Below are 27,704 nucleotides of genomic sequence, written 5' to 3' on the forward strand. Positions count from 1 at the left end.
TGGCAGAAACTTCTAAAGACAAATATCTCAAGATAAACTATTCAAATTGCAGTTTATATTGGCACATTTGGATCTTCCGTCTCTCTTTATAATGTTTCTGATGTTTTTCACAGATTCTGGGTTGCTAAGGTGAAGAGAGCATTGTTAAAATTCCCCTTCCATTGTGGAAGAACTGTAGTTAGCTACCTCACATTTGCTCAAAATGTAGTTCTTTCACATGGACTTATGATGTCACTTTCCTGTTACCAAAATGTCACTTATGAACTCATAAAATTCCCCAAGAAATTGAGAGCTAAATTGAATTGTATTTTCTCTGAATTATGCTTATACCCCAAAAGGACATAATCTCTCAAGACTGAAAAAAAAAAAGGAGGGTAAATGAAAGTGTTCTCCTACTTAAAAGATAGGATTTATTCTGAACTAACCAATCTATTGGCATCAATTCTTTCATTAATAAGTCTATGCAGCATTCACAAGTGCACTGGGGGTACACTTGTGGGAGTTGAACATGTTGGAACAAATGTGAGTAATCTCTCAAAATTATGATGAAATTATTAAGAATTATTTTAACTTTTAAGTCCAACAGAAAACATTTTAAAGAGATATTTTACAGGAATTTTTGTAATTGTTTTTCATAATAGTTGAGGTTTTGGGCCTCCTTGGTGGTGCAAGGGGTTAAGCACAATGCAGCTATCTGCAGCCTCTATAGCATGAGCTGGATCCTCAGCTGGCCAGGGAGCTACCCACATGACACAGCAGACCTCTCCTGTCCTGCCCGCTGCTCCCCTCAGCAGTGTATTTCAGCAGACCTGCCTGTTCTGGTCCCCGCTCTAGCTCTGGTGAATTCTCTCAGCCCCCCTTATCCCTGTACCTCTTGCCTGCACCCAAGTTCTTATATGCATAAGTAAATAAATCTTTTAAAACAACAACAAAAATAACAGTTGAGGTTTTGTCCTTGAATAAGGAAGAGGATATTGAAATGTTAATTTTTTTCCAATGTGATAATAATACTGAGGAACAAATTACAATCTCTGAATTTTAGTTGTGGCCTTGCTACAAGCTAGTTAGATATTGTTGAGCAAACTAAATACACCTTCATAGTACCAAAAAATCGCTGAATGAGATTTTTTTTTTCTTTCTGGCTATATAACACTTTAAATTCTAAAATGTCAAAAGTGGAAGCAAAAATTCTTTTCTAAAATCTTAAAAGATTTTTATAGACATGCTGTGAGGTGTGGAGAGATTAACACAAAAATAGATTGTTGAATAAATTTAACTTATACCTATTAAGAAAAATGCAGCTTCCTTCCAAAGTTTGGAAACTTAACAAACCCATGGTTTTGAGATCAGGTAGCCATAGTTCTTAGCACAGTGTGCCATGTTCTTGCAAATTCCTCTCACTTGACTGAAAGGTTGGCTTAATATGTATTAACCTTAAAATAAATAATTTTTTTTAAAGTCTTAGTTTGCATCACCTCCGTGTGAACTCAGGAGGTACTGAGGACTTGGGACTCTGCAGTGTTAGATGAATTCTCCCTCTGCTCTTCTGAATTAGGTCAGTTTGTTCCTCTTTAGCCTGTATCAGGTCAACAATAATGGAAATGTTGAGATGAGTCCAGATAAGACCTGCAGTCTTACCTCATTACATTATGCAGCCAGCCCAAAGTGGGTGAGGCTGAGATTGTAGGCAGATACTTTCCCACAGACTCATCATTCCTGTTCCAGCTTTGCTTCCTTCCCCAACCACATTCCACAAGTCTATAAACTGGTGTGACTTGCTGTAAATTAAGCTCTGTAAAGTTGATGTAAAACTAAAAATGTATTTAACTGTGATTTTTTTTCTTAAATACTAACAGACTTGACTTTAAATGTCAGTAATCTATCCTCCTGATCTACTTAAATGTTAGTAGACTAAGGAATTGTTCATATTGCCACATAGTTGATTGAACAGAGACATTAATTCATGCAAATAACTAAGCTGTAATTCATTTTACAATTGCAGAGGATTTAATTACTAGGTAGCATCTGATTTATTTCTCAGCAATTAACTAGTGGTTACAACTCAAAATGAAAACTTTGGTTACTTGTGCATTTAGTTAACTTTTTAGATATGTTCAACATAAAGAAAGATTTCTTTTTTAAAATTAATATTATCACCCAAATGAAGATAGAAAATGTCCTAATTTTTAAAAAATATTTTAAGTGAAAATACATTTCACTACATTGATCTTCAACCAAATGATCTCAGAACAGTGATAACTAAAGGCCTAGAATGTAGCTATAGAAACTTGGAATGTTCCTTGCAGACTCCATATATTTTTTTCTACCAGAGCAAGATAAAAACTAGGGAAAAAAGAAAAAGATGCTCCCTAATTTTATTACCTGATGATGAAAAGCAGTCATTTTATAGGCAATAGCTTATTTACATAACTACAGGTTGCATCAAGGAAAGTTCTACACACCCAGAAGTTAAAGGATTGGTGAACTACAAGTTGTGTGAAGGAGGAGTAGGAGGGGCCACTGGGCCATCCCAGATAATGTTTGATTCCACCTTGTGTTCTTTCATTCCTGTCAACTAAGCTTGTTTAATTTGCTTCAGAATTTGGGAAAGAAATTACAGCTAGATAATATATGAAAGCGCATTTAAACCCACAGATACATCTGCTATAGAATGAGTTATTATATTACCAGAAAAAAATAAATGCAGATGTTGGACCATGTCAAAAATCTTGTCAAGAGAATGGATTGTTTCGCACAGAATGGAGCTATGGCTTCTGATCCTGGTGGCATATCTGTTGCAAAGAAATGTGAATTCAGGACGTATGCCGACTAAAGATGTGGACCCAGAAGCATTCATGAATGTTGTAAGTTGTGATTTTCCATAATTTTAGGGGAAGTAAAGTGTTCTACATGTTGTTTGTGAAATATGTATTATATTTGTATTTGGTAGAGATTTTTTACAACTGGCAAAGCATAGTAGTAAATTAGCATATTATACTAGGAAGAATACTAAACTGAGTATGAGTGGACCTGGATTCTCCTTGAACAAAGTCAGTAAATTTGGGTGAAATACTACATCCCTTTGAATTTCAATATAATTTAGCTTTTCCTTGAATTCATAGGTTCATTCTATGAGCAGAGAAATGATTGCAGTATTTTGTACTAAGTCCAGATTCTCAATCATTTCTATTTTCTGTGCTTTTTATTTTATTTTTTTACTTTTTCTCCATACGGGGAAGTTGTTAAGCCTCACTAACTATCAAGGTGCCACTTCTAGTACCATCTTATGCTATTCTGATTTGTCCTTTGTATCCTATTCTGGACATGTAACTCTGTTGACTGGCCACTATAGGACCCTAATGAATGTTAGAGAAACTTCCCGTGCATAAAATGCAGGGCTCATGTGATATCTGTTTATTGCAGGGAATTATTTTTGGCTTACTTTCAAATTCATAGTCAGGTTTTAATCATGGCTACCATATAGTAACTCTTATTCCGTAGCAGAAATTGTGATGAAAGCTGCAAAGACAGTCTTTTATTTCATGTCCATTGCCCTAGCCTATAGATCTGATCATCCCCAATTTTCAAATCAAGAAACAGATTAAAGAGGTTAAGCAACTTAATTCAGGTCATGTCGCTGGTGGATAGTAGAGCTACAATTTAAATCCAGACCTGCCTCAACACAAAACTTATAATTATAACCACTATACAATAGATCCTCCCAGATGAGAAGGAGAGGCTACCCCAGATGAGTAAGATGATAGTATGTAATGTTCACGTGTCATAAATTTAGCATAGATTTAACATGCCTTTGTAATAGTTAAGACTCTTTTTACGAAGCCTCCATGAATGGGTTCTAATACCTTGACAAGCAGTACAAGTATTATGAATCTACGATTGCAAGTACCAAGTTTCTTTTGACCATTCCAATGACAGATTGTCTTGAGATGGTTTGCCCAGATAGTTAGAACACTAGTGTAGAGGCTTAGGAGCCATCCTTCTCTCCCTGAGGATGCCCCACATGGATTTCTCAAAGGTTTGAGGCGGGGATAATCTCTTTAGCTGTAGCAGTGTTAGTCTTCCTGGTCCCCACCCTCTAGGTGTGCCTAGCACCTACACACTGTTGTGGTTTCAGAAACCCTAAGACTAAAATTCATTGAATTGAATTCTACCATTGAGCAACTATGCATGGGAAAGCAAAATAAAATAAGAAATTGCTGAAAAATTGTTCAGAGTCCAGATTGGTTTCACTCTGTATACTGTCTTATATGCACTATATCTTGGTATTCAACTGCTTTCACTCACTTGTTTTTCTAGCAAGTGTTAACTGAGTACCTTGTGAATCTCTGATAATGTGCTGTGCACTGAGGTTACAGAGAAATGTAGGAATATTAAAGCCCGGACCTCATGGAGCTTATAGTCTGGCAGGAAAGACAGATAGTCAATTACTTATTATAAGAGCAGTGAGATTAAAAAAAAAGAAAGAAAGGAAATATAAAATAGATGTGTCTAATCAAGGGATTTTAGAAAGGTTTTTCTGAAGAAAGATAAATAGGAATTATTTTAGTGTGTGGAGCCACCTTGGTAGAATGCATAGTAGAATTAAAAGTTAAATATTAATAGTTTGACTATATGTAAATGATGGATGGATGAATAGAAAACTTCTCTCAAAATGGTTTTACAAATCTATAATTTTATAGGCAATGCCTATACCCTTCAGAATGTAATTCCTTGGGGCCTACATTTTTCTGGTCACAAAGATATGTCCTTTCATTATCTTACATAAACCCTCATGTTGAGCATAGTCTATTGATCATCTGTCATCTACAGATAATGCTGACTGTGACTGTAGGTCTTTTTTTCCAGGATGTCTATGCTCCTGTGCTTAAAGCCTTCGCTCTTTTGGGTAACTCCTATTTAACTGTCAAGACCCAATTCAAATTCTCCTTCATAAGCCTTTGCCTGAGTAGGCCTGCTCATGGTACTCCTCCAGCTCAGAATTCCTTTGATTTTTCATTCTTTGATATCTTTCCCCCCTTATTTGACATATTGCTTACCATATATGTTCATTAAACCTTTGAGAGATGTCTCCTCTTCTCACATTTTACATATTACTTCCTCAAATCATCTGCAATTTAGTTCTCGAACAGTATTTCCTAAATCAGCACTGTCAGTTCTTTGGTCTTCTCCAGACCAACTGAATCAGACTGTGTACAGTGTGATATAGCAATTTGAAATTTAATAAATCCTCCAAGTAATTCTTATGCACACTAAAATTTTCGAACACTGCTCTCTAAGTTCCTTAAGGTTAAGTATGTAATGGTATCACACCATAAGATCTGGTTAACAATTTTTAAGTATAACAGTAGCCAATGCTCACTGAGTATCTACTATGTGTCAAGCAATCTAGTTTTAATGCATTATCTTTTTATATTCCTTGCAATAACCCCAAGGAATATGAACCACTGGATATTTATGAATAAACAGAAATAGGAATGGGTTGACTAAATTTCCTAAGACCACATAGCTAACTCTAATAATAGAGTCAAGATTAAAACTCAAACAGTAGGACCTCAGGGCCTTTCTCTTAATTACTATGCTGTTTTATCCCATATACCACATTGGGAATATCCTCTTTTCCTCCTTTTAAAGTGATATTGATAGAAATAGTTTCTTCTTCTCTGGGTGATAACAGTAAGCAAGAACAGTGAGGATACTTAGGAAATCTCGAGGTTCATATCTTAGAAAGAATTGCTACATGTAACACAGTATAAAACAGGGGTCCTTAAACCAGAGGTCCATATATTGACAACAAAGGATATGAATTCCCTAAAATTGTATGTAAAATGCAAATGCCTCAAAGTGTATATCCATTTTTATGTTTCTCACATTCACCAAGGGATCCTTCACCTAAAAATGTTAAGAACTATTGCTCTTGAGATTATGGTTTTAGAGAAGGAAAAACCTTAGGGAATGTATAACCTAGCAGTTCTTCTGAGCCATCCTAGAAGTACCTCATTGGCTGCATTAGAATTTCCTGATCCCTAATATGAAGTGAGCTCAGGAATATGTAAATTCTGTATATTTAAATATTCCAGGTGATTCTGATACAGCCAAGTTTTAGAGTCTGTTCTGGTCCAGTGATTCTCAAACATTAGAGTGTATCAGAATCCCTAAAAAGCCTATTAAAACACAAATTACTGGGCTACCTCCTGAGTTCTAAATTTGGTAAGTTTGGGTAGAAACTGATGCTTTGTATTATTACAAGTGCCCACAATGCTGATAGTTTTGGTTCAGGGCCCACACTTTGAGAATCACTATGCTAGTCCAGTCTCTACATTAAACATAAAGAAAATGAGGGCTGCAGATTAGTTGAATGATTTCTAAGATAACATGATAGACTAGGGAAAAGTAAGGGATTTCTTTTCTATGTCTTTAGCATCAAGGAATCTTTTATTTATTTTTGGACTATTGGGAATATAGCCATACAGAACTGAACTGAAAAAAATTGTGTTTTTTCCATAGAGTGAAATCATTCAACATAAAGGCTACCCCTGTGAAGAGTATGAAGTTGCAACAGAAGATGATTATATCCTTTCCATTAACAGAATTCCTCAAGGTCTAGTGCAACCTAAGAAGACAGGTATGGTTCATTCTATGTCATCCCAACATAGCAGACTTAAAGTGATGACTTTCTGTGATCTGAGTGTGTCAAAGGATTGAGGATTCTAGGTACAGCATGGATCCCACTGTTTCTGCCAAAAATTGGCTTCAGTTTCTCCCATGGTCCACATCAGCATCGCCTCATCACCAATTAGCTCAAATAAACATATATTGTTTGCTTTTTTTTAAAAAAAAAAAAGGAAGAAATCTTTAAGAAAATCCCATTTCTTGAACCCTTCTAGTATTTTCCCTAAGCCCCTCCTATAGAGAGACTCTAGAATGTCCTCTGTTGAGCCCTTGAGTAGACCACACCAGTTCCTGCTCGTGAAAAAAGAATGCAATTTCCAGCATGGCTCTGTGTGTCCACCTGCCTCCACTATATTTGTCATCTGAATAGCAAGTATGATATCCAAATAGAATACTTAAGATGTTGCCCAAATTTCCACTAAGTTCTTTTAAAGAATCAGGCACTGTATATACATTTTAAATTTGGGGGTATACATTTCCATAATTTGTGTAAACCCATTTTTCATATGTGAAATTTTTAGCCATTGCTGGCTTTTTGAATAATCTTTTTAATTTTTTACATCATTGTTCATTTTTATTTTTATTTTTTTAAAGATGTATTTATTTATGCATATAATGCATACAAGAACAGGGGTACAGACCAGAGGTGTGGGAGGTGAGAGGATTTACCAGAGATAGAGAGGGGAACAGAACAGGCAGATTGACCAAAATACACTGCTGAGGGGAGCAGTGGGCGAGTCATGGGAGGTCTGCTGCACCACGTGGGTCACCTCCCTGGTCGGGGATTGAACTCGTGCTGCAGTGGCTGCAGAAAGCTTCATGAGTTGTGTCTTAACCCCTTGCACTACCAGGGGGGCCCTTCATTGTTCATTTTTAAATAATATTTGCTTCCCCCCACCCCCTCAGGTGTAGTCCCCATAGAATTTCCTTCCCAGTGCACCCGTGCACCATCACCTCAGTCCCCCGTGCTCCTCCCTCCCTCCCTCTGATCCCTCTTCCCCCTCCTTCCCTGCAGGATGTCTCTGATTTATAATTGTCTGTTTCTGCTTTGTTATGTTTTTGTACTGTTATTATTTTTTTACACGTCTTATTTGGTTCCCCTATTCCTGCTATAAGTTGGCTTTAAAAAAAAATGTACCTTCATCACTAATTAAATGTCCTTAGCCTTCATCTCTACTTGGCTCTGTTCATTTTGCTACTCTAGCTTTATGTTTATAGTAGCAACTACATTATCTGTCATAAATACAGAGAATATAATTTCTTAATGTGTTCTCTCTAAATGCCAGGAACAATTCTAAATGCTTTAATTGCTTTAGTCTCATTTAACTTTCACAATAATCTTAAGAATACAGAGAGTAACTTGCCCAGAAACCTGTGCTAGTACTTGTTAGCGTGTTCCAAAACCTGCATTCAAATCAAGATCTGCTTGCCACTATTGCCCATGTTCCTAACTAGATCCAGCAAGTGCTGGGCAAATGTTATTGGGTCTTGTGTAAAAAAAGCTTCAGAGCTCATTTTATTACAATTTGCTTTTTTCTTTTCAAAGATTTATTAATTTATGCATACAAGAACTGGGGGACAGGTCAGAGATGGCAGAGTGGGGGTGGTGAGAGGATTCACCAGAGTGGAGAGCAGAACAGGCAGATTGACTGAAATACACTGCTAAGGGGAGCAGCAAGCGAGACAGGAGAGGTCTGCTTTGCCATGTGGGCTGCTCCCTGACCAGCCAGAGGTTGAATTCATGCTGTAGAGGCTGTGGTTTTCTTCATAGTGGAGTGCTTAAACCCTCGTGCCACCAGGGAGGCCCCTATTACAATTTGCTTTTGTGGAGCTTTTTGAAAATCAGCTGTATTGTTTTTTCATGCCAGGTACATAGCTATGCCTTATATGTATCCAGCACACTCCCACCTCAGGGCTTTTGGACTTACAGCTCTCCCTCTGGACCACCAAGTCATCCCATATCTACATAATTTGTTTTCCCCAATTCTTCTTTCAAGCCTCCACTGTTTTCCTTTCCCTGCTCTATCTTAGTCTTTCCTGATCACCCTATTCAAACTAACAGTCCTTTTGCCCTATTAAGATCTAGCCACTCATTCTTGGTGACTTTTCCTTTTAGTATTTATCATCACCTGGTATTAAGATCATACCTGAAGTTTCCCATGGAAAATAAATATTTGGTTGTTTGTTTTTGCTCTCCTCTCAACCAAAATATAAACTTGATGGAGTCCAAGACTATAGTCAATACCTAGAAGAGTGTCAAGCACATTGTAGGTGCCAATAAATATATGTTAAATGAATGAATGAATTTTGTGTAAATAAATGCAAATAAGCTTAGGGGTCCTGCAGCCCCTATTCATGGATGAACTTTGTGTTTTCTTAGACTGCTGTACAGTAATTACTGCAAAGCAGTTAAGGGGTCTAGGTATCATTAGCCTTTCCCCAGGCAGTCAGTACAGAATACTCCCCTCTAGTGACCGATGTTCTTACACTCCCATTAGTCTCTTCAAGAAGGAAATCTCCCAACATTGGAGGAAAAAGATTTCTGACCATCTCAAAAGAGAGCCAATGAAATTCATACTGAAAACAGCTGGAAAATATCTATAAGCTTTAATAAAATCCTTTTTATCCTACTATATCAAACAATTATTGCTAGCTTCAAATATTTACATCAAGGAAGAAAATAAGTCGGTCCAGCCTCAGAAATGACGGTCTTTTTAAGTATAACTGACTGACTGTCCATAACTTAATGAAAGGCCATGATCCTGAGGTATGTTTGAAGTGAAAGAAATCACTTACATGCCAATTCTATCATCAGGTGAACCAAAAGTGTTGTGTCAAAACAGTCCAGCTGGCCCCAGCCTTGGGAAATAGCTAAGGACTGTGAGGGGGAGCATTGATCCACCTTGGTTTCATACCCTCATAACACAATTCAAGTCACCTCCTTGTGGGTTGGTAGGATGAATTCAATAACCAGACATAAAGGGAAACCTAAAATAGCTCTGAGTTCCCTTCCCTGGTACTGCACATCAGCCTGTTTCCAGAGGAGTAAAATAAGATGAATGGAATTCATGAAGACTGCCAGAGGCTGGAAGGGTTTGTTGTATGCCATTCGCAGCGACATGGATGGGACTAGGAGGAATTATGCTCAGTGAAATAAGTCAGAAGGAGAAAGAAAAATATTGGATGGTTTCACTTATAGGAGGAATATAGGGGAACCAAATAAGACATCAGGGGAAAAAAATAATAGCAATACAAAACACAACAAGACAAAAAACACAAACAAATAGACAATATAAATCAGTGACATCCTACAGGGGAGGGGGTCAGAAAGTAATCTGAGGGAGGGAGGGAGGAGCACAGGGGACTGTGGTGATGATGTATGGGTGAATTGGTGGAGAAAATTCTAAGAGGACTATACCTGAGTGTGTGTGTGGGGGGGGGGAAGCAAACATTGTTTAAAAATGAACAATGAGGGCCTCCCCTGGTGGCGCAGACAGTTGATCGCAGCTCTGTGAAGCTATTCGCAGCCTCTGCAGCGCCCGTTGGATCCTGGCCCGCCAGGATGCTGTCCCACATGACGCAGCAGACCTCTCCTGTCTCGCCCACTGCTCCCCTCAGCAATGTATTTCGTCAGTCTGCCTGTTCTGTTCCCTGCTCTGTCTGTTGTGAATCCTCTCACCCTCCCGCGCATCTGGCCTATAACCCGTTCTTGTATAAATAAAATAAAATCTAAAAAAAAAGAAAAGAACAATGATGTAAAATATATATAGGGCCTCCCTGGTGGGGCAAGGGGTTAAGCACTGTACTATGAAGCAATCCGCAGCCTCTGCAGCATGAATTCGATTCCCAGCTGGCCAGGGAGAAACCCACATGGCACAGCAGACCTCTCCTGACTCACCCGCTGCTCCCCTCAGCAGTGTATTTCAATCGGCCTGCCTGTTCTGTTCCCCGCTGTCTCTGGGGAATCATCTCGCCCCCCCCCCCACCTACCCATGCATCTCTGACCTGTGCCCCAGCCCTTGTATGCATAGGTGGGTAAATCTTTAAAAAAAAAAAAAAATATATATATATATATATATAAATTTATTTTTTTAAAAAAAAGGCTTTTGTTCTACAGGGAGGCTGCTTATGGACACAGTTCCCAAAGCAATGGAAGTTACCATTTAATAAGAGGTCCCTCAAAATCTGATGAGGTTTGGGGGGCCTCCCCGGTGGCGCAGCGGTTGAGCGCTGGGTTGCGAAGCTGCCTGCGGCCCCTGCGGCGCCGGTTAGATCCCCGGCTGCTCCCCGGCCACTGGAGGAGGGTCCCACATGGTGCGCAGACCTCTCCTGCCGCCCGCTGCTCCCCTCAGCAGTGTACTTCGGTCCTTCTGTCTGCTCTGCTCCCCGCTCTGGCTCTGGTGAATTCTCTCACCCTCCCGCGCTTCTGACTGTACCCAGTGCATGTATAAACAAAACAAACAAGCAAACCAGCAAACAAATAAATAAAAAAAGCATATAAAAAAAAAAAAAAAAAAAATCTGATGAGGTTTGTGGCTACATTCCTTGTGTTGTTAATGAGGCACTGAAACCCAGAGAGAATTACTTGTCTTATAAATTTACAGCAATAACAACAGTAACAGTAAAACTGCTCTTAAGACATGAACTGTGGTGTGAAACTTACATTCATAATCTATCTCTAATTCTCATTATCCTATCAAGACCAGATTTTTTTTTTCCTTCTAAAGATGCAGTATTTTCTTACTCCTTCAGTATTTTTTTTTTTTAAGATTTCTTTCTTTATTTATTTATACAAGCACTGGGTACAGTCAGAAGCACGGGAGGGTGAGAGAATTCACCAGAGCCATAGCAAGGAACAGAACAGGCAGACGAACGAAGTACATTGCTGAGGGGAGCAGCGGGTGGCAGGAGAGGTCTGCGCGCCATGTGGGACCCTTGCCTGGCAGCCGGGGATCAAACCAGAGCTATAGAGGCTGCGGGCAGCTTCGCAACCCAGCGCTCAGCCGCTGCGCCACCAGGAAGACCCTCCTTCAGTATGTTTTTAAAAAAATTCAACTGAGTAAATTTTTTAGACTTATTGAGTGATTCATCAAGCAGGTAGCATCCAGTTTAACAGAGAGAAAGGAGCTCCAGGCAAAATGGAAGTGGTAGAACAGAAGGGTCTGGAACCAGGAAGTTATGTTAAGCAAAAAAGGGGATTGGTCACTCTCCTTTAGGAGATAGCAAGGGTCAATCAGGCAGAGGACAATGAATGTCGATGTGGTGATTACTGATTGCTGGTTTTAGATTCCATTTCTGGAAGAGCTGAAACTACAGTTCAGTTAACAGTTGGTTTGATGATATAGAGCTTAGTCTAAGCAACTCATTTGGGGCCTGTTGTACTGTTTTTAACAAGTATTCATTGCTAATATAAAAAAATGTGTTTACACAATTCACTGACTTGTTAAAACTTCTAAAGACTTAAACCTTCTTTAGCCCTTATTGATATTTTTATTTTGATATAATTTCAGATTTACAGAAATATACTGAGAATAGTATAGGGACAATCCTTATACTCTTTACTCTGATTTACCCGTGAAAATTATTTTGTCTCCATTTGCTATATTATTCTCTTTCTCTCTCCCACATACTACTTTTGCAAAAACTTTTGATAGTAAATTTGAGGTCTCATGTCTATTTCAAGATGCATTTCTTAATGTGAGATAGAAAAATATTTTTACCCTAGTCATTTTAGTTTTTCCCTGGAGCCCTGAAAAGTAGATTAACAAGGGACAGATTAACAAGAGAAAAGCAGACTTACTAGCATTGCATACAGATGAGGGACCAGTTAGAGATGAGTAACTCAAAAGGGTAGTTAGAATCCAGGACTATGAACCTAACTTAGTAGGGGAAAGGAGGAGGAAAAATCTCACTTATGGAAAAGCAAATGCCTTGTTGGAAAAATTTATGGGCCTTTAGGAGAACAGATGAGAGATATCTTCAGTTGTGACAATGTCTGTCTGGTTATGGTGCCAACTTCTGTGAAGATTAAAATTGCTCCCAGGGAGGGGTTTTTTGACAACTGAGTTCTTTCTGGAGGCTCTGCTATTAGGCAGATAAGGGATTTCAGAAATAATTCTTATATCAATGTGGCATATTTGAGGATGGCACAGCTTGATCCCCTTCACTGTAAAGGATGGCATCTTCTAAAATCACAGTTTATTTATTAAAAACAAGAAACATTGATTGATATTAGCATCTTATGCACAGTTCATGCTCAAATTTTGTCATGTGTGCCAAAGTCCTTTAATAGTCTTTTTCCTTACCTAGTCAGTAATTTTATATAGGCTCATACACCACATTTGGTTGTTATGTGTGATTTCATTTCCTTTGGAATTCCAGAAGTGGGATTGCTGGATTATTTGCTAGTGCTATTTTTCATTTTTAATGACTCTCCACAATGCTTTCCATAATGACTATATCAATTTATAAACTGGAAACATTTCTCAGGTTTTTTTTTTTCTTTTTTTTGACCTTGGTGTCTTTGAAGAGTTTTGGACAGTCATTTTACAGGGAAATCTATGATTTGATCTATCTGGAGTTTCTTCGTGATATGGTTCTGGTTATACTTTTTGGCGGGAATACCACAGAAGTGATGCTGAGTCTTTCGTGGCATCATATTACAAACCACATGGTGATGACATAGTCCATACTGGTGATGCTAGCTGTGAAATGATATTTTTCTTTTTTTCTCAAATTCATTAATGTTTAATTGACCAACATGTTGTTTATACTTTAAGTGTACAATGTGATGGTTTGATATGTGTATATATTGTGCAATAATTACCACAATCAGGTTAATCATCTCATCCATCACCTCCCGTAGTTAGGACATTATTTCTATATTTTTGGGTATGTCGTGAGTCTGCTTAAGATCTACTTTCACCAAATTTCAAGTACACAACATAATATAATTAACTATAGTCACTATGCTGTATACCAGAACCTTAGAAATTATTCACCCTAAAGCTGAGGACCTGTGTACTCTGACAGCATCACCCCTTTCTTCCACCCCCCCACCAACCCCTGGTAATCATCATTCTACTCTTTGTCTCCATGAGTTCAACTTGTTTGTTTTAGATTTCACGTATCAGTAAAATCATAAAGTATATGTCCACCATCTGACTTATTTCACTTAGCATAATATCCTCCAGTTTTATTCATGTTGTCAAAAATGGCAAGATTTTCTTCCTTCTTGTGACTGAATAATACATATGGACATACAAATTATACATATATACATACACATATATGTATATACTTTTATACATAACGTGTTTTCTTTAGCCACTCACTAATCAATGGATACTTAGGCTGTTTGTATATCTCTTAACACTGCAGTGAATATGGGGGTGCAGCTATTAAGATACTGGTTTCATTTTCCTGGGAATCCCAAAGGAAGGATTGCTAGATCATATGGTAGTTCTATGTTTAAATTTTGAGGAACTTCCACACTGTCTTCCATAATGACTGTGTCAGTTTACATTCTGACCCATAATGACCCATAATGTTCAAGAGTTCCCTTTTCTCAACATATCCTTACCAACATTTGTTATCTGTTCTTCTTTTTGATAAATGCCATTCTGGTAAATGTGAGGTTAACTTTAACAGGATGTGGTTTTGATTTGCCTTTCCCTGGTGGTTAGTGATATTGAGCAGCTTTTCGTGAATTTGCTGCTCATTTGTATATTTTCTTTAGCAAAATGTCCATTCAGATCTTTTGTCCATTTTTTTAATCAGATTTTTTTTTTGCTGTCAAGTCATATAAGATCTTTATATGTTTTGAATATGAACTTATTATCAGATACATGGTTTGATAATATTTCCTCTCATTCTGTAGGTTGTCTTTTCATTCTGTTAATGGCTTCACTTGCACTGCAGAAGCTTCTTATTTGAAGTAGTCACAATTGTTTATTTTGGCTTTAGTTGCCTTAGCTTTTGCTATCTTATCCAAACAAATCATTGTCAATATCAATGTCTTTCCTGTTTCTTTCAAGGAATTTTATAGCTCTAGTTTGACATTTAAGTCTTTAATATTGCAAGCTAACTTTTATGAGTGGTGTTCTGTTAGGGGTTCAGTTCCATTCTATAATATTGATTTTAATCACTTGTTAAAGTGTTATGTCAAGTTATTCTGCCTTAAAGTTAGAATAATCATGGAAGATGATTATTTCTCTATGCTAGACATTGTACCATATGTTCACTATGAAATATTTATTTAATTATAACAGAAATCATGCTTTTACTATTACCAGATATTTTCACTCATATGTGAAATATAAAGAAATAAAGCAGGGCCTCCCCTGGTGGCACAGCAGTTGAGCACTGGGCTGCAAATCTGCCTGCAGCCTCTGCAGCATTGGTTCAATCCCTGGCTCGCCAGCGAGGGTCCCACATGGTGCACAGACCTCTCCTGCCACACCTGCTGCTCCCCTCAGCAGTGTACTTCGTCATTCTGCCTGTTCTGCTCTCCGTTCTGTCTCTGGTGAATTCTCTCACCCTCCCATGCTTCTGACTGTACTCAGTGCTTATATAAATAAATAAATAAATCTTTAAAAAAAAAAAAAGAAATAAAGCAATCTGACAAACAAAACTCAAAAAAACAACTCTTAGACTGACAACAAAAATGGTAGAGAAGGAGCATGGGGAAGGTGGAGGAATGAGAGAAGGGGCTCATATTTGATGAATGCTACTAGACCTTTGGTAGTGTGTGTGGTATGTTGTATGCTTTTATAAAAGTGTGAAGTCATACTAACTTATATAAATATACAAACCAATGGAAAGTCAATTTTAAAGAGCTCTACGTTTCTGACAAGGAAATTAAGACAGAGAGTTTAAGTTGCTGGCCAGACAAATCAGGCTAGCAAGATGCTGAGTCAAGACTCAGCATCAAGAAGGAACACAGGTGATCATTTTACACAGTTAAATTCTCTTTTCTTAGGTTCCAAGCCTGTAGTCTTACTGCAGCATGGCCTGCTTGGCGACGCCAGCAACTGGATCTCCAACCTGCCCAACAACAGCCTGGGCTTCATCCTGGCAGATGCTGGCTTTGACGTGTGGATGGGGAACAGCAGGGGAAACACTTGGTCTCGGAAACACAAGAGGCTGTCCATCGATCAAGATGAGTTCTGGGCCTTCAGGTATATGAAAATCTTGAGAGTGGAGGTGAATATAGATTTCTTTGGGAGAACTGGGTAAAGATTGATGACTTCTACTTTTTATTTAATTTTCTGTGCTTGGGTCATTAATATATTACATGATCTCCCCCAATTATTTTAATTAATTAGTGTTTGGGAGGGAAGTAGTAGGAAGGATTGGATTCCTCTCATAGAAATTTTGGGTCTGGCTAATAGAAATGGTGCTTGCGGTCCAGTGATTGAGATGGGAATGAGGAAGTACAGGTTGATTGCCTTGTAGATGGGTGTCCAGGGACTAACTCTTCAGGAGTGATGACAGGAACCAGTACCCCTCGGAGATGGGCCCACACATATTAAAGACATAATAAGGTCCATGAATTTCACTAATACATCTGTCATACTCTTGCAAAAGTCTTTTAATGTTTTTATTTAATTTACCTAATGACATTTAATTTGCATTTTATACATTTCATCAGAGAAGGGTCCTGGCAGCAATGTTAATACTTTCAAATAAAACAGTCTGCATGGCCCTGTGCTGTTCTGCTAACAGGATACCTCCACTACAAGATGGATGTGCTCAGTAACTATTCACTGAAGATGGTAATCGCTCTATAACATCTGGAGAAAACAGCAATTTGCTAACAGCCTCTGACCTAAAAGGGCACCTGTACATCATAGGTTAAAACAAGTCCGTTTTGAGAGTGGTGAGGGGCACATAAATGAGTGTTGGGGCTGATGACTGAAGAGCTTGCTTGTAAAACTTGGGAGTGACTTTGTATGCTTCTGATTATAATTTTTCCTATGACTTTGTCTTTTCCCCTTGTAGTTATGATGAGATGGCTAGGTTTGACCTTCCTGCAGTCATAAACTTTATTTTGCAGAAAACGGGCCAGGAAAAGATCTATTATGTCGGCTATTCACAGGGCACCACCATGGGTAGGTTCAAAGGAAAGCAGGTTTGTATGCTCAGAAGAAATGTGAGCATGTGGTATGCACTGTGCCTAGGAGCAGTCATCTTGTATTTCTCTCATATCTGAGCCTGTCCTCTTTGGTGACCTTATGGGCTTCAGGAAATGGGGATGAAATTGAGGGAGATCTGTGGGATGGTAGAAAGAGCAAGGCCTTTGGAATCACATAGACGTGGATTAAAAATACTGACTCTACCATTTTAGGTAAATGTCCTTGAGTAAATTATTTAACCTCCCTGTTCTCAGATATCTTATCTATGAAATGAAGATATGAACTCCTTTCTTGGGGTGTTAGAGACATTTGGACTATTCAATATGGTAATATGTAGAAGCTCCATGAAGGCAGATATTGTGTCTAAGATGCAACTATAAGAACAAGTCCTGAGAGATGATGCTCTCAATTCATGCCTTGAGCACATAAAGCCCTGATCTCAGTGTTTGGCACATAATCAAGTCAGCACTGTCATCATATTAAGAACAGAAGTGACAGGGGAATTTATTTGAGTCTTTTTCTCCTAATGCCAATGTCTGGAATTACATGTTGGTTTTCTTTTGCTTTCGATGAATTTGTGAAGAAAACCTTAACTCAGGACCCCTGCAGGATACAGGTCACCGACTTGGGGACATGAGAGGGAGACTGTGGATACACTGCTCCTGTATCAGACCAAAGCCAATAAGAAGAGTGTGCTTGGCTAAGTTAGAGTGAAGGAAGATCAGGGGAGAGACAGTGTGTACCTCGAGAAGCTCTCAAGAGGGGACTTTGCTTTCAACCAAGCCAACCTCAAAGTTAAAGCCCAGGGTAAAGGGGGTTAAGGAGACACACGAGCATGCATTTACTGGCAGTAAAATTTACTCTTGAACCAGATCAGGATTTATACCTGTTATTATGGAAATTTGAAATTTTGTAAACGACTTAACTTATTGCCCTATCTCTTATCTGGTTTAATATCATCTTTATATCATCACATTGGTATAATAGTAATAATTGCCTTTTATGAGCAACTGCATCATCTTGCTTCATTCCTGCACAAAGTGCAGTGAAGATGTGCAGCTCTACTCACAGACAAATAAATTATAGGTCAGTGGAGGAATTTGGCTATAGTTACTTACACAGAGAGTAGATCACAAAGCCAAGAAGTATAACATCTGTCCTCAAAAGTTTGCTCTAAATCACTGTATGATGTGGCTCAAGAAAAGCTAAAGCTCACACACACATTCTTCTATTGAATCCTTCTAAAAGAACTTTGTCTCCATACTTATTAGATTCTTGTCATATTCCTTTAATTAAAAAAAAAAAATAAACTACCTACAAAACCCACAGTCATAATTAAGGTCAATAGTGGGAAAATCCCAACTAGCTGTTAGTTAACTATGTTTTTTGTTCCCTTACTTCAACAACACACCACAGCAGCTTAAACCTTTGGGTTTCTGAGACCCAGCAAATCATACAGTCACTTCAACCGCTGATATTAGTTTGCCAGGGGATTTAGTTCTGCAAAAGCCACAGTGATCATCACATATTATCCCACAGTCACGAGTTCACCTTTTGCTAACTGTGTAGGCATTTACATAACTGTGAGAGTCATTTACATAGCTCCCTGAAATTCCTCAGGTGTAGACTCTGTCCTCAAATCAATAGAGGATTTAAGTACTTGCACTGAGAAATTTCAAGGGAGAAAGAAGTCACCCTAGGAGGGGGATGTCAATGTCTGTGAAAGCCCAGTGTGTCTAGGGGAGTCTCCCGTACATCCCATTGCTGACGTCCCTCTACCCGCACACTGAGACTCATGGCAAACTGGCTGCAAAGATTAAACTATAGGGTCTGCAGTCTGGATCACTTTTATTTAGAAGCTAGTACAGGTAGTTGAGCACATAGGATTAACCCGACCCCTAAGTAGGTTAAGCACAGCACAACAGTGGGCTATTTTTTTTTTTAAGTTAATATAGATTTTTTTTTAAAGATTTATTTATTTATTTATTTATTTATACAAGCACTGGGTACAGTCAGAAGTGCGGGAGGGTGAGAGAATTCACCAGAGCCAGAGCAGGGAACAGAACAGCCAGAGTGACGAAATACACTGCTGAGGGGAGCAGCGGGCGCAGCAGGAGAGGTCTGCGCACCATGTGGGACCCTCGCCAGTGGCCGGGGATTGAACCGGCTTTGCAGAGGCTGCTGGCAGCTTCGCAGCCCAGCGCTCAACCGCTGCACCACCAGGGGAGGCCCATCAGTGGGCTATTTTTGATGAATTCTCCCCCTTCTCTCTTATTTGTGTAAACATGATACTGTCTATATCAGCTGGGGAAACTGTTTCATTGCAGCTTCTTAGGTACGACCATGCTAAGTAGGCTTTTTTTCTTATAGAACATTCCCAGAAACTGTGATCCTTACTCACTATGACATGTGAAAATAAAATTGAATTTTGGAGCTTGAGGGCTGTTGTAACTTAGAGTCTAAGTTTATTTTGTTCATGTTAACTGATGCTCTGTAGGAAATGAAAAGAGTCTGACTTTCACATTTTCCTTTTGGATTTTTTCATTAATATTAAAGTGATTTAAGTTATCCTAATTGTCACCATATTTCATAGAAAAGAAAGTAAAATATTATATCTGCTCTTAGTCTAATATCCAGAGACCTTTAAACACTTTTTCTCTTGGCATTCAAATTGTTCAGCTTAACATAAAGACAAAGATGCTAATGATGAGGCTAAATGCTGTTTCGAGAGAAAGGAGGAGGCAGGAAAATATAGGACTCTTCTAGTAGTCTGCCATGGAGTTGTCAATATGGAGAACTTGAACTTGATTGGCATCAGGAAAGGATTTGGCCAGAGAAATTATTTATAGTTGCAGATCTTAATATATGATCAGAATTAAGGTGGTAAATAGCTTAATGGTTTTTAATATATTTTCACCCAGTTCTACCTATGGTACAGCCAGATAAGCAAGAGCTAATAACAACACATCATTCTTGGGACTCTATACAGATTAACTGGCACATTTAATCATATGGGGGAAAAGCAGGGAGGGAATCATTTTTCTTACTATTTGCTTTCTAGTAACCAGTCAGAAGTCATGTGATTCCAGTTTTTCTCTATACATCATCCCTCCCCCATAATTTGCTTATACCAATCTAGTCACAGAATACTTAGGCCTTTTAGAAATAGGCACATAATGTTTCAAATGTAAGGACCCTGCTCTGGTATTATATGATAACCTTTTCCTTCCAAAGATTCCATGTAGAATATCCCTACAGTAAATCAGGGGATTTGTCTCCATTTTATAAATTAAAAAAAAAAAAAAAAAACCTGAGTCATAAACTGATATAACCATGGTGCCATGCTTATTCTGTAACAACTAATAGTCGGATCCAGTTAATTGAATAACTTGTATATGAGATTGTTACAGTTGGCTCCTAGAAAAATTAGAGATCAAGGAAAACCAGAAAAATAAAACAAAAACTGTTCTTCTTAATACTCATGATGTTACAGAGCATGTTCTTTAAATTTGTGTGTGTGTGTGTGTGTGTGTGTGTGTGTGTAGAAGAACTGGGGTGTAGGCCAGAGGCGTGGGGGTAAGAGATTCAAGAGTGAACAGAGTAGGGAGAAGAACAGGGGGATTCATTGAAATACACTGCTGAGGGGGGCTGCGGGCGAGACAGAAGAGGTCTGCTGCACCATATGTGGGTTAACACCCCGCCCAGGGATTCAACCCAGGCCTTAGTGGGGCTAGTGCTGAGATTTAACACCTAGGCCACCAGGGAGGCCCCAGAACATGCTTTTTAAAAAAATAAATCCAGCAACCTTTAAAATTAAAAAAAATTTCTTTTTAATAAAGTGGTATCTCTATTTCTCTGTATCTTTCACTGTAGATATTTATTAAAAATATCTCACAGGAGTCTGAAAATTAAATGGGGTAAGACCCATGAAAGTCCCCAGCAATGTGTCTAGCAACTGGATGGATATATACACACATATATACATATGTAGGCGATCTGTATCCTCTGTGTGTGTGTGTGTATATATGTGTGTGTATGTATTTCTCAAAGCCCAGGTTATGAGGCTCAATAATGCAATTCAATCATTCAATGAGAACCTACTACAAGAGAGCTAGGTGTCTTAGGGAACACAGAGGAGATTTTACTGCTGGTATTTTCTTCTCAAAGAGTTTCTAATTTCATATAAGAGTTAAGACATAATAAAACGCAATTTTGGAAACATCTTGATAAAAGTAAAACAAACGTTTTATGAGTTCTAGGAGATTCAATAACCATGCTGACATTTTTTTTCTCTTGTAGGCTTTATTGCTTTTTCCACCATGCCAGAACTGGCTCAGAAAATCAAAATGAATTTTGCTTTAGCACCCATAGCCACTGTTAAATATGCAAAAAGCCCTGGAACTAAATTTCTGTTGCTGCCAGACATGATGATCAAGGTATGTGACTCTTCATATAATTCCTCGCAGCTCAATTTTCTAAGACATTCTCTTAAATTAGAGTCACTTCTTGACTATAATGTAATGAATATTATTCCACTTCATGTTTTTATAGGCATTGTTTGGCAAAAAAGAATTTCTGTACCAAACCAGATTTCTCAGACAGTTTTTTATTTACCTGTGTGGCCAGGTGATTATTGACCAGATTTGTAGCAATATCATGTTACTTCTGGGAGGATTCAACGCAAACAATATGAACATGGTAAGTAGGAACATCATAAATTCTCAATTTCCCAAGCCAGGTTAGGAGTTACTCTTTGCGGGTAAGTTAATCCTATTGAAGATTTAGAGAAATGTAATCCTAATATTTCAGTTTTCTCTGAAACATAATAATATGCAGGAAATGCTTCAGCATGGACTGAGGCAAGCTTAACTTAATGGCATTGCTAGATATGATCTTCCCAGATTATAGATGGATGAGATCTGGGAGCACCTTTGCCACAGAGGTTATAGATGGGAGAGGTCTGAATGTAACTTTACAATTAACAGATTAAAATCAGTAGTTACATGCAAAAGAATGAAGCTTGACCACTACCTCACACCATACACAAAAATCAACTCAAAATGGATTAAAGAACTAGACATAAGACCTGAAACCATAAAATACATAGAAGGAAATATAGGCGAAACACTACGTGATATGCACATCAAAGACATCTTTACAGACACATCACCCAAAGCAGTGATAGTGAAGGCAAAGATAAACAACTGGGACTACATCAAATTAAAGAGCTTCTGCACAGCAAAAGAGACAATAACAAAAACAAAGAGAAACCCCACCGACTGGGAGAACATTTTGCACACAACACTAATGACAACACTAATGATAAAGGACTGATCACAAAAATCTGCAAAGAGCTGATGAGACTCAACAACAACAAAGAAAATAATCCAGTCAAAAAATGGGCAGAAGAGCTAAAAAGAAACTTCTCTGAAGAGGAAATGCTAATGGCCAACAGGCATATGAAAAAATGTTCAACATCACTTGTCATCAGGGAAGTACAAATCAAAACTACCATGAGATACCATCTTACACCAGTGAGAATGGCACATATTAAAAAAAACTAGCAACAACAAATGTTGGCGAGGGTGTGGAGAAAAAGGAACTCTTCTGCACTGTTGGTGGGAGTGCAAACTGGTCCAACCACTATGGAGAGCTGTGTGGAGATTTCTGGATCTACTAAACATAGAGCTTCCATATGATCCAGCAATTCCACTCCTAGGTATTTACCCAAAGGACACAGAAACATCAATTCCAAAGAACACCTGCACCCCTATGTTTATAGCAGCTCTATTTACAATAGCTAAGCTTTGGAAACAGCCCAAATGCCCAAAAATAGATGACTGGATCAAGAAGATGTGGTACATATATACCATGGAATATTACTCAGCATTCAAAAAAGATAAACACATGCAATTTGCAGCAACATGGATGGCGCTGGAAGGGATCATGCTCAGCGAAATAAGCCAGAAAGAAAAAGAAAAATACCAGATGGTCTCACTCATAGCAGGAATCTAGAGAACTTAAATAAGAGACCAGGAAAATGAATAACTATAAGAAAGTGAAAATCAAAATCAACAGAAAACTATGAACCAGAGACAGTTTTTGGGGAGTGGGGGGTGGGAGGGGAGGGATTGGGGTCAGAATGGGGGGGTTGCAAATGTATGGGGAATATAAAAATAAAATTTATTATTTAAAAAAAATAAAAATAAATAAATAAATAAAATCAGTAGTTAGAACCTCGTGGTCAAAGGAGTGAATTGTCATATATCAACCTTCTCTCTAGAGCTTGGAACCTTCTGGTTTGTAGTTTAAGTAAGACAGTAAGATGCCTGGGGGTTTCCATTTGGCATAGGCATAGTTAACAGATGGTGGATGTCACAATGTGGCTTCCCCAGGAAGCATACTCTGTCATGGAGATGAGTGTGTACAATATTTGGAGGTTATGCCCTTGGGATAACAACTGGAGAAAGGAAGGAAACAGCAACATGAAAAAGTGAGTTTTCCCATGTCCCACAAACCAATCATGCTTTGTTACAGAGCCGAGCCAATGTGTATGTCGCTCATACTCCTGCAGGAACTTCTGTGCAAAATATCTTACACTGGAGCCAGGTAGGAATGTAGAATTTGTGCTCTTTGTTAACAGCCATTGTCCAATTTGTCTGAAATAGTCAAAAGGATGCATTTTTGGCAGCCCAGAGGCTATATCACATTTATTATAAGATGAAATGCAGTCCTGTCGATGTTATTTCAACTATGAATTTGATGTAGAGCATTGGAACCTGTCAGGAGATGGAAGGAAAGGATTGACCCAAGAACATGTTTAGTGCATCCTAAAGGTGTGAATTCAGATGGTGCAAGTGAGGCCTTTCTGTCTCCAGTCACCTCAAAGGTGAGGCTGGAGAAGGTCTTGTTTCCACATTTTCTTTTGGGGATTCCCCAGCAGCATGGTCAAGTAGTAACAAAAAGTGCTGAGGGGAACCTGGTTACCCAAGAGATCTTCAGAGGGATCCTTAGTGCTATAGACTTCACCTGCAATCCCAGGAGGGGAAGTCCTGATTATCAGAATTGAACTGTCTGTAGGTCCTGGGTAGTGCATCTGAAGTACAACATTTGGAACTGATTCAAGGACAATGTTACAGTGATTCTTTCACACTGAAAGGAGCACTGAATCTAATACTACTCATTATAGATGTTCCCATAGTGTAGCTGATTGGCTGTAGAAATAAAGATGAATATTAGGACAGAAAACTAAAGTCAAAATTTTCTTCTAAGGTCATTGTTATATTTTATATGTGTGTGTGCATGTCTGTGTGAGAAAGAGATTGATTTTATAATCAAAACCAAAGAAGAATTCTGAATTGGATTAAATTTTGCTCACTCTCTCCCAGAAACACCACATCACACACCTCCAAGGGGCTCTTTCCCGTTGTAGCCAAGAGTGGTGCAGTATTCCCAGCTATGTAGTCTTGTAGAGATGCTCTTCCTGGAGTTGTATAATGAGGTGGTCAAGTAAATTTCTCTCCATGAAAGGGCTTTATTCTTACCTTTATACTTTCTGGAAAATTATTCTAATGCTGAATACAAGAGGAGCCTCAGACTTTGCTCTCTGAGCATTTCTACCCCTTCCCCCACTTTTATCCAGAGACACGTTTGGATGCCAAATAAATTTTCTGTTATTTTAGGCAGTGAATTCCGGAGAACTTCGGGCATTTGACTGGGGAAGTGAGATCAAAAATCTGGAGAAAGGCAATCAGGTAAGGAAATCAAACACCATTTTGCTGAAAATGTATCTTTTTGAAATAAACGCATGAGAGGGATATAACAGCTGCAGTTTATTCTGGAGGAAAAAAAAAAAAACAAGAACTCAAGCAGAAAATAATAATTCAAGTTTGACTCTATTTGAAAATGGGAAAATTCAAAACTTAGCCAAGCTTTTTTTAGGATAAATTTTAAAAGCTTGGGGCCTCCCTGGTGGTGCAGGTGGTTGAGCGCTGCACTGTAAAGCTGTTCATAGCCTCTGCAGTGTGGGTTTGATCCCAGCCGGCTGGCAAGAATACCACATGGCGCAGCAGACCTCTCCTGTCTTGCCCGCTGTTCCCCTCAGCAGTATATTTCGTCAGTTTGCCTGTTCTGTTCCCTCCTCTGTCTCTGGTGAATCCTCTCACCCTTCGCACACCTGGCCTGTACCCCTGTTCTTGTATAAATAAATAAATCTTAAAAAAAAAAAAAAGGTAAAAGCTTTTATAATGGAGGAGGAGAACGCTTATGATGAGGCTGCCTTCATGGAAAATGCGCTGAGATTCTCAGCAGCCAGATGGGGTAGATTTAGTGAAGGGAAGAGTAGAATAAGGTGGCTACTGGAAAGATTCTTTTAGAATAACAGAGAACACAAAAGAGGATAGGAAACATGAGGTTGTTTCATGCTACAATGAATAATAGGGCATTAGATAGCAAGTGAGGGTTACCATGTTAGTCTGCCTCTACACTATAACCTTGTGTGCTCGTAAAATAAATAGATTAATTAATTAATAACAACCTTGTGTGATTGTGGCTAGGTTGCTTTGATACTTCAGACCTCAATTGCATTATCTACAATAAAAATTACTGGGCTAGTCAATCCCTGGAGTTCTCCTTGGTCACACTCTTAATAAATCCATAAACTGCAAGAGAAAACTATGATAAAAAACATGTACCTATATTCCCCATGAAAATTACAGTCAGGACCTGCCTGGTGGCCTAGTGAGTAAGTCTCAGCGTTATCACCACTAAGGCCTAATCCTGCCAGGGAACTAACCACCTGGCACAGCAGACCTCTCCTGTCTTGCCTGCTGTTCCCCTTAGCAGTGTATTTTAGTATATGCAACTGTTCTGCTCCCCACTCTGTCTCTGGTGAATCCTCTCACCTCCTAGACCTCTGGCCTACATCCCAGTTCTTCTATGCAAAAATAAATTTTTAAAAAAATTTTAAAGAAGAAAGAAAATTACAGTCAATGCTATGGGGAAAAAAATAAAAATGAAGATTTTAGCGACTCAGAAGTGTATAAAATGAGTATAAAATCTCCACTGAAGATTATTGGTTATCTTTGTGTGTGAATGTAAATAAATACTGACCATACAAACATAAAGCTGAGGGAGCTGAGCAGACATCAGCAAGTATTTGGGCATTTCATAGCATAATTAGCATCAACTTCTATATATCAATCTAGATAGGAAAGGCAGAAAATTGGACAGACTATATCATGCCCTGAATAGCAAACTTTAAAGTGCATGTATAACTATTTCTTTTAGAGCCTCAGTCACTGCTTCCCAAAATATGTCTTTACAGAAAGCATTCCAGGCTAAGATAGTTTTAATTTATCAACATTTAATAATTAATTGATAAAACCATTGAGCTCAAAAGAAAGTGGTAACAATACATTATCATTAAAACAAAAACTACATGTACAAAATGGTGTTCCAAAATCACAGAACCTTGGTGCTAAACCTCACACCACTTGGGTCTTTTCATCTGTGAGATAAGAAAAAAATTACTGGTTCCGTGGACTGTTCCAATCTTTCATAGCTAAGGTAGCTCTAACTTCAAATTCTTGACAAGCCACACAAAGGAATTTGGGAGCTTGGCTCCAGGGTAGAGTTTCTGAGAGGAAATGTCCCTGAACATTTGTGGTGGAACTTGTGGGTGCTGATTAAACCTCAGGAGCTCAGTAGGCTGGTCTGACCTGGTAGTTCTGCTCAAGTAAGGGAAATTCTCAGGAATTAGGACTCCAAGATACCCTTCCTTAGGTGATGCAGGTCTGGAGCAGGATCTACTTTTACCTCCCCTTTGTTCAAGCTACTGAGTTTCAGTGCCTTTGACTTCCCCACATTTTTGATAAGCAGTCAAACTCGGAGCCGCCTCAGGGTTTCCTGTTGTCACTGAAAGTTTCTGTGAAAACTTGGAGGGCTTCTAAGTAACATTTTCCACTTTCTTGCCTTTCTCTGTTGAATACCTGTAATACTGGTCTCACAAAAAGTTAGTGAAATTAAATTTTAAAAGGGATATTACCTGTTAAAAGCAATATATGGGTAAATATTCATTAATGGGGAAAAAAGAATTGAATATTTGATGTCTGAAGTACCAGGCTATTTACATGTTTTCTCATTCTCACCTAGTAACTTATTAGAGATATTATCCCCATTTCACAGATGAAGAAACTGAGGATCAGTGAGGCTAAGCACTTTTGCCTTTAAGGAGGGTCTGAAACAAAGACTCTTAACGCAGTTCTATATGGCTGTAGTGGTCAGGCACCTTTCATCACAATGTAGAGTGTATTTGCCAGATTTATTTGAAATGTAAATTATGAGTTTGGAAGATCACATGACATCTACAATTAGACTTTTTTTTTTTCCCCCTAGCCAACTCCTATAAGATACAGAGTTAAAGACATGACAGTCCCTACAGCGATGTGGACTGGCGGTCAGGACTGGCTTTCAAATCCAGAAGATGTGAAAACTCTGCTCTCTGAAGTAACCAACCTTATCTACCATAAGAACATTCCAGAGTGGGCACACGTTGATTTCATCTGGGGTTTGGATGCTCCTCATCGTTTGTACAATGAAATCATACATTTGATGAAGCAAGGGGAGGCCAACCTTTCCCAGGATACTTGTGGGGTCACCTTGTTCTGAAGCATGGGATACTGATAAGTCTTAGGAAAAACTTCATGGGATACTGGGGTGGGGTCCACCAATGGATAATTTTAAGGAAGATTTCAAGACTTGGAAACCTATTATATCAGTAGGGGGCGGGTGGATAAAGGAGGGCTGAAATAAGGTATACATTTCTTTGGATTTCCTGCATTTGACACTAAAACAGACATTTATTTCCCAGTTAATTAA

At 38.5% G+C, this 27,704-nt stretch overlaps 1 protein-coding gene across 1 annotated transcript; it reads left to right on the top strand.

Annotated features, from left to right (window-relative positions):
- Positions 1-418: 418 nt before the first annotated feature.
- Positions 419-27,640, top strand: LIPM (lipase family member M). The gene is made up of 10 exons (XM_037496526.2): positions 419-522; positions 2,656-2,864; positions 6,526-6,643; positions 15,671-15,869; positions 16,693-16,802; positions 21,126-21,262; positions 21,378-21,524; positions 23,364-23,435; positions 24,509-24,580; positions 27,222-27,640. The coding sequence occupies exons 2-10, from the start codon at positions 2,718-2,720 to the stop codon at positions 27,492-27,494; spliced, it is 1,275 nt and encodes a 424-aa protein (XP_037352423.1). The 5' UTR covers positions 419-522; positions 2,656-2,717; the 3' UTR covers positions 27,495-27,640.
- Positions 27,641-27,704: the final 64 nt, after the last annotated feature.

Source organism: Talpa occidentalis, unplaced genomic scaffold, assembly GCF_014898055.3.
Source record: "Talpa occidentalis isolate TD23 unplaced genomic scaffold, MPIMG_talOcc4v2.1 talOcc4.8, whole genome shotgun sequence".
Lineage (NCBI taxonomy): Eukaryota > Metazoa > Chordata > Mammalia > Eulipotyphla > Talpidae > Talpa > Talpa occidentalis.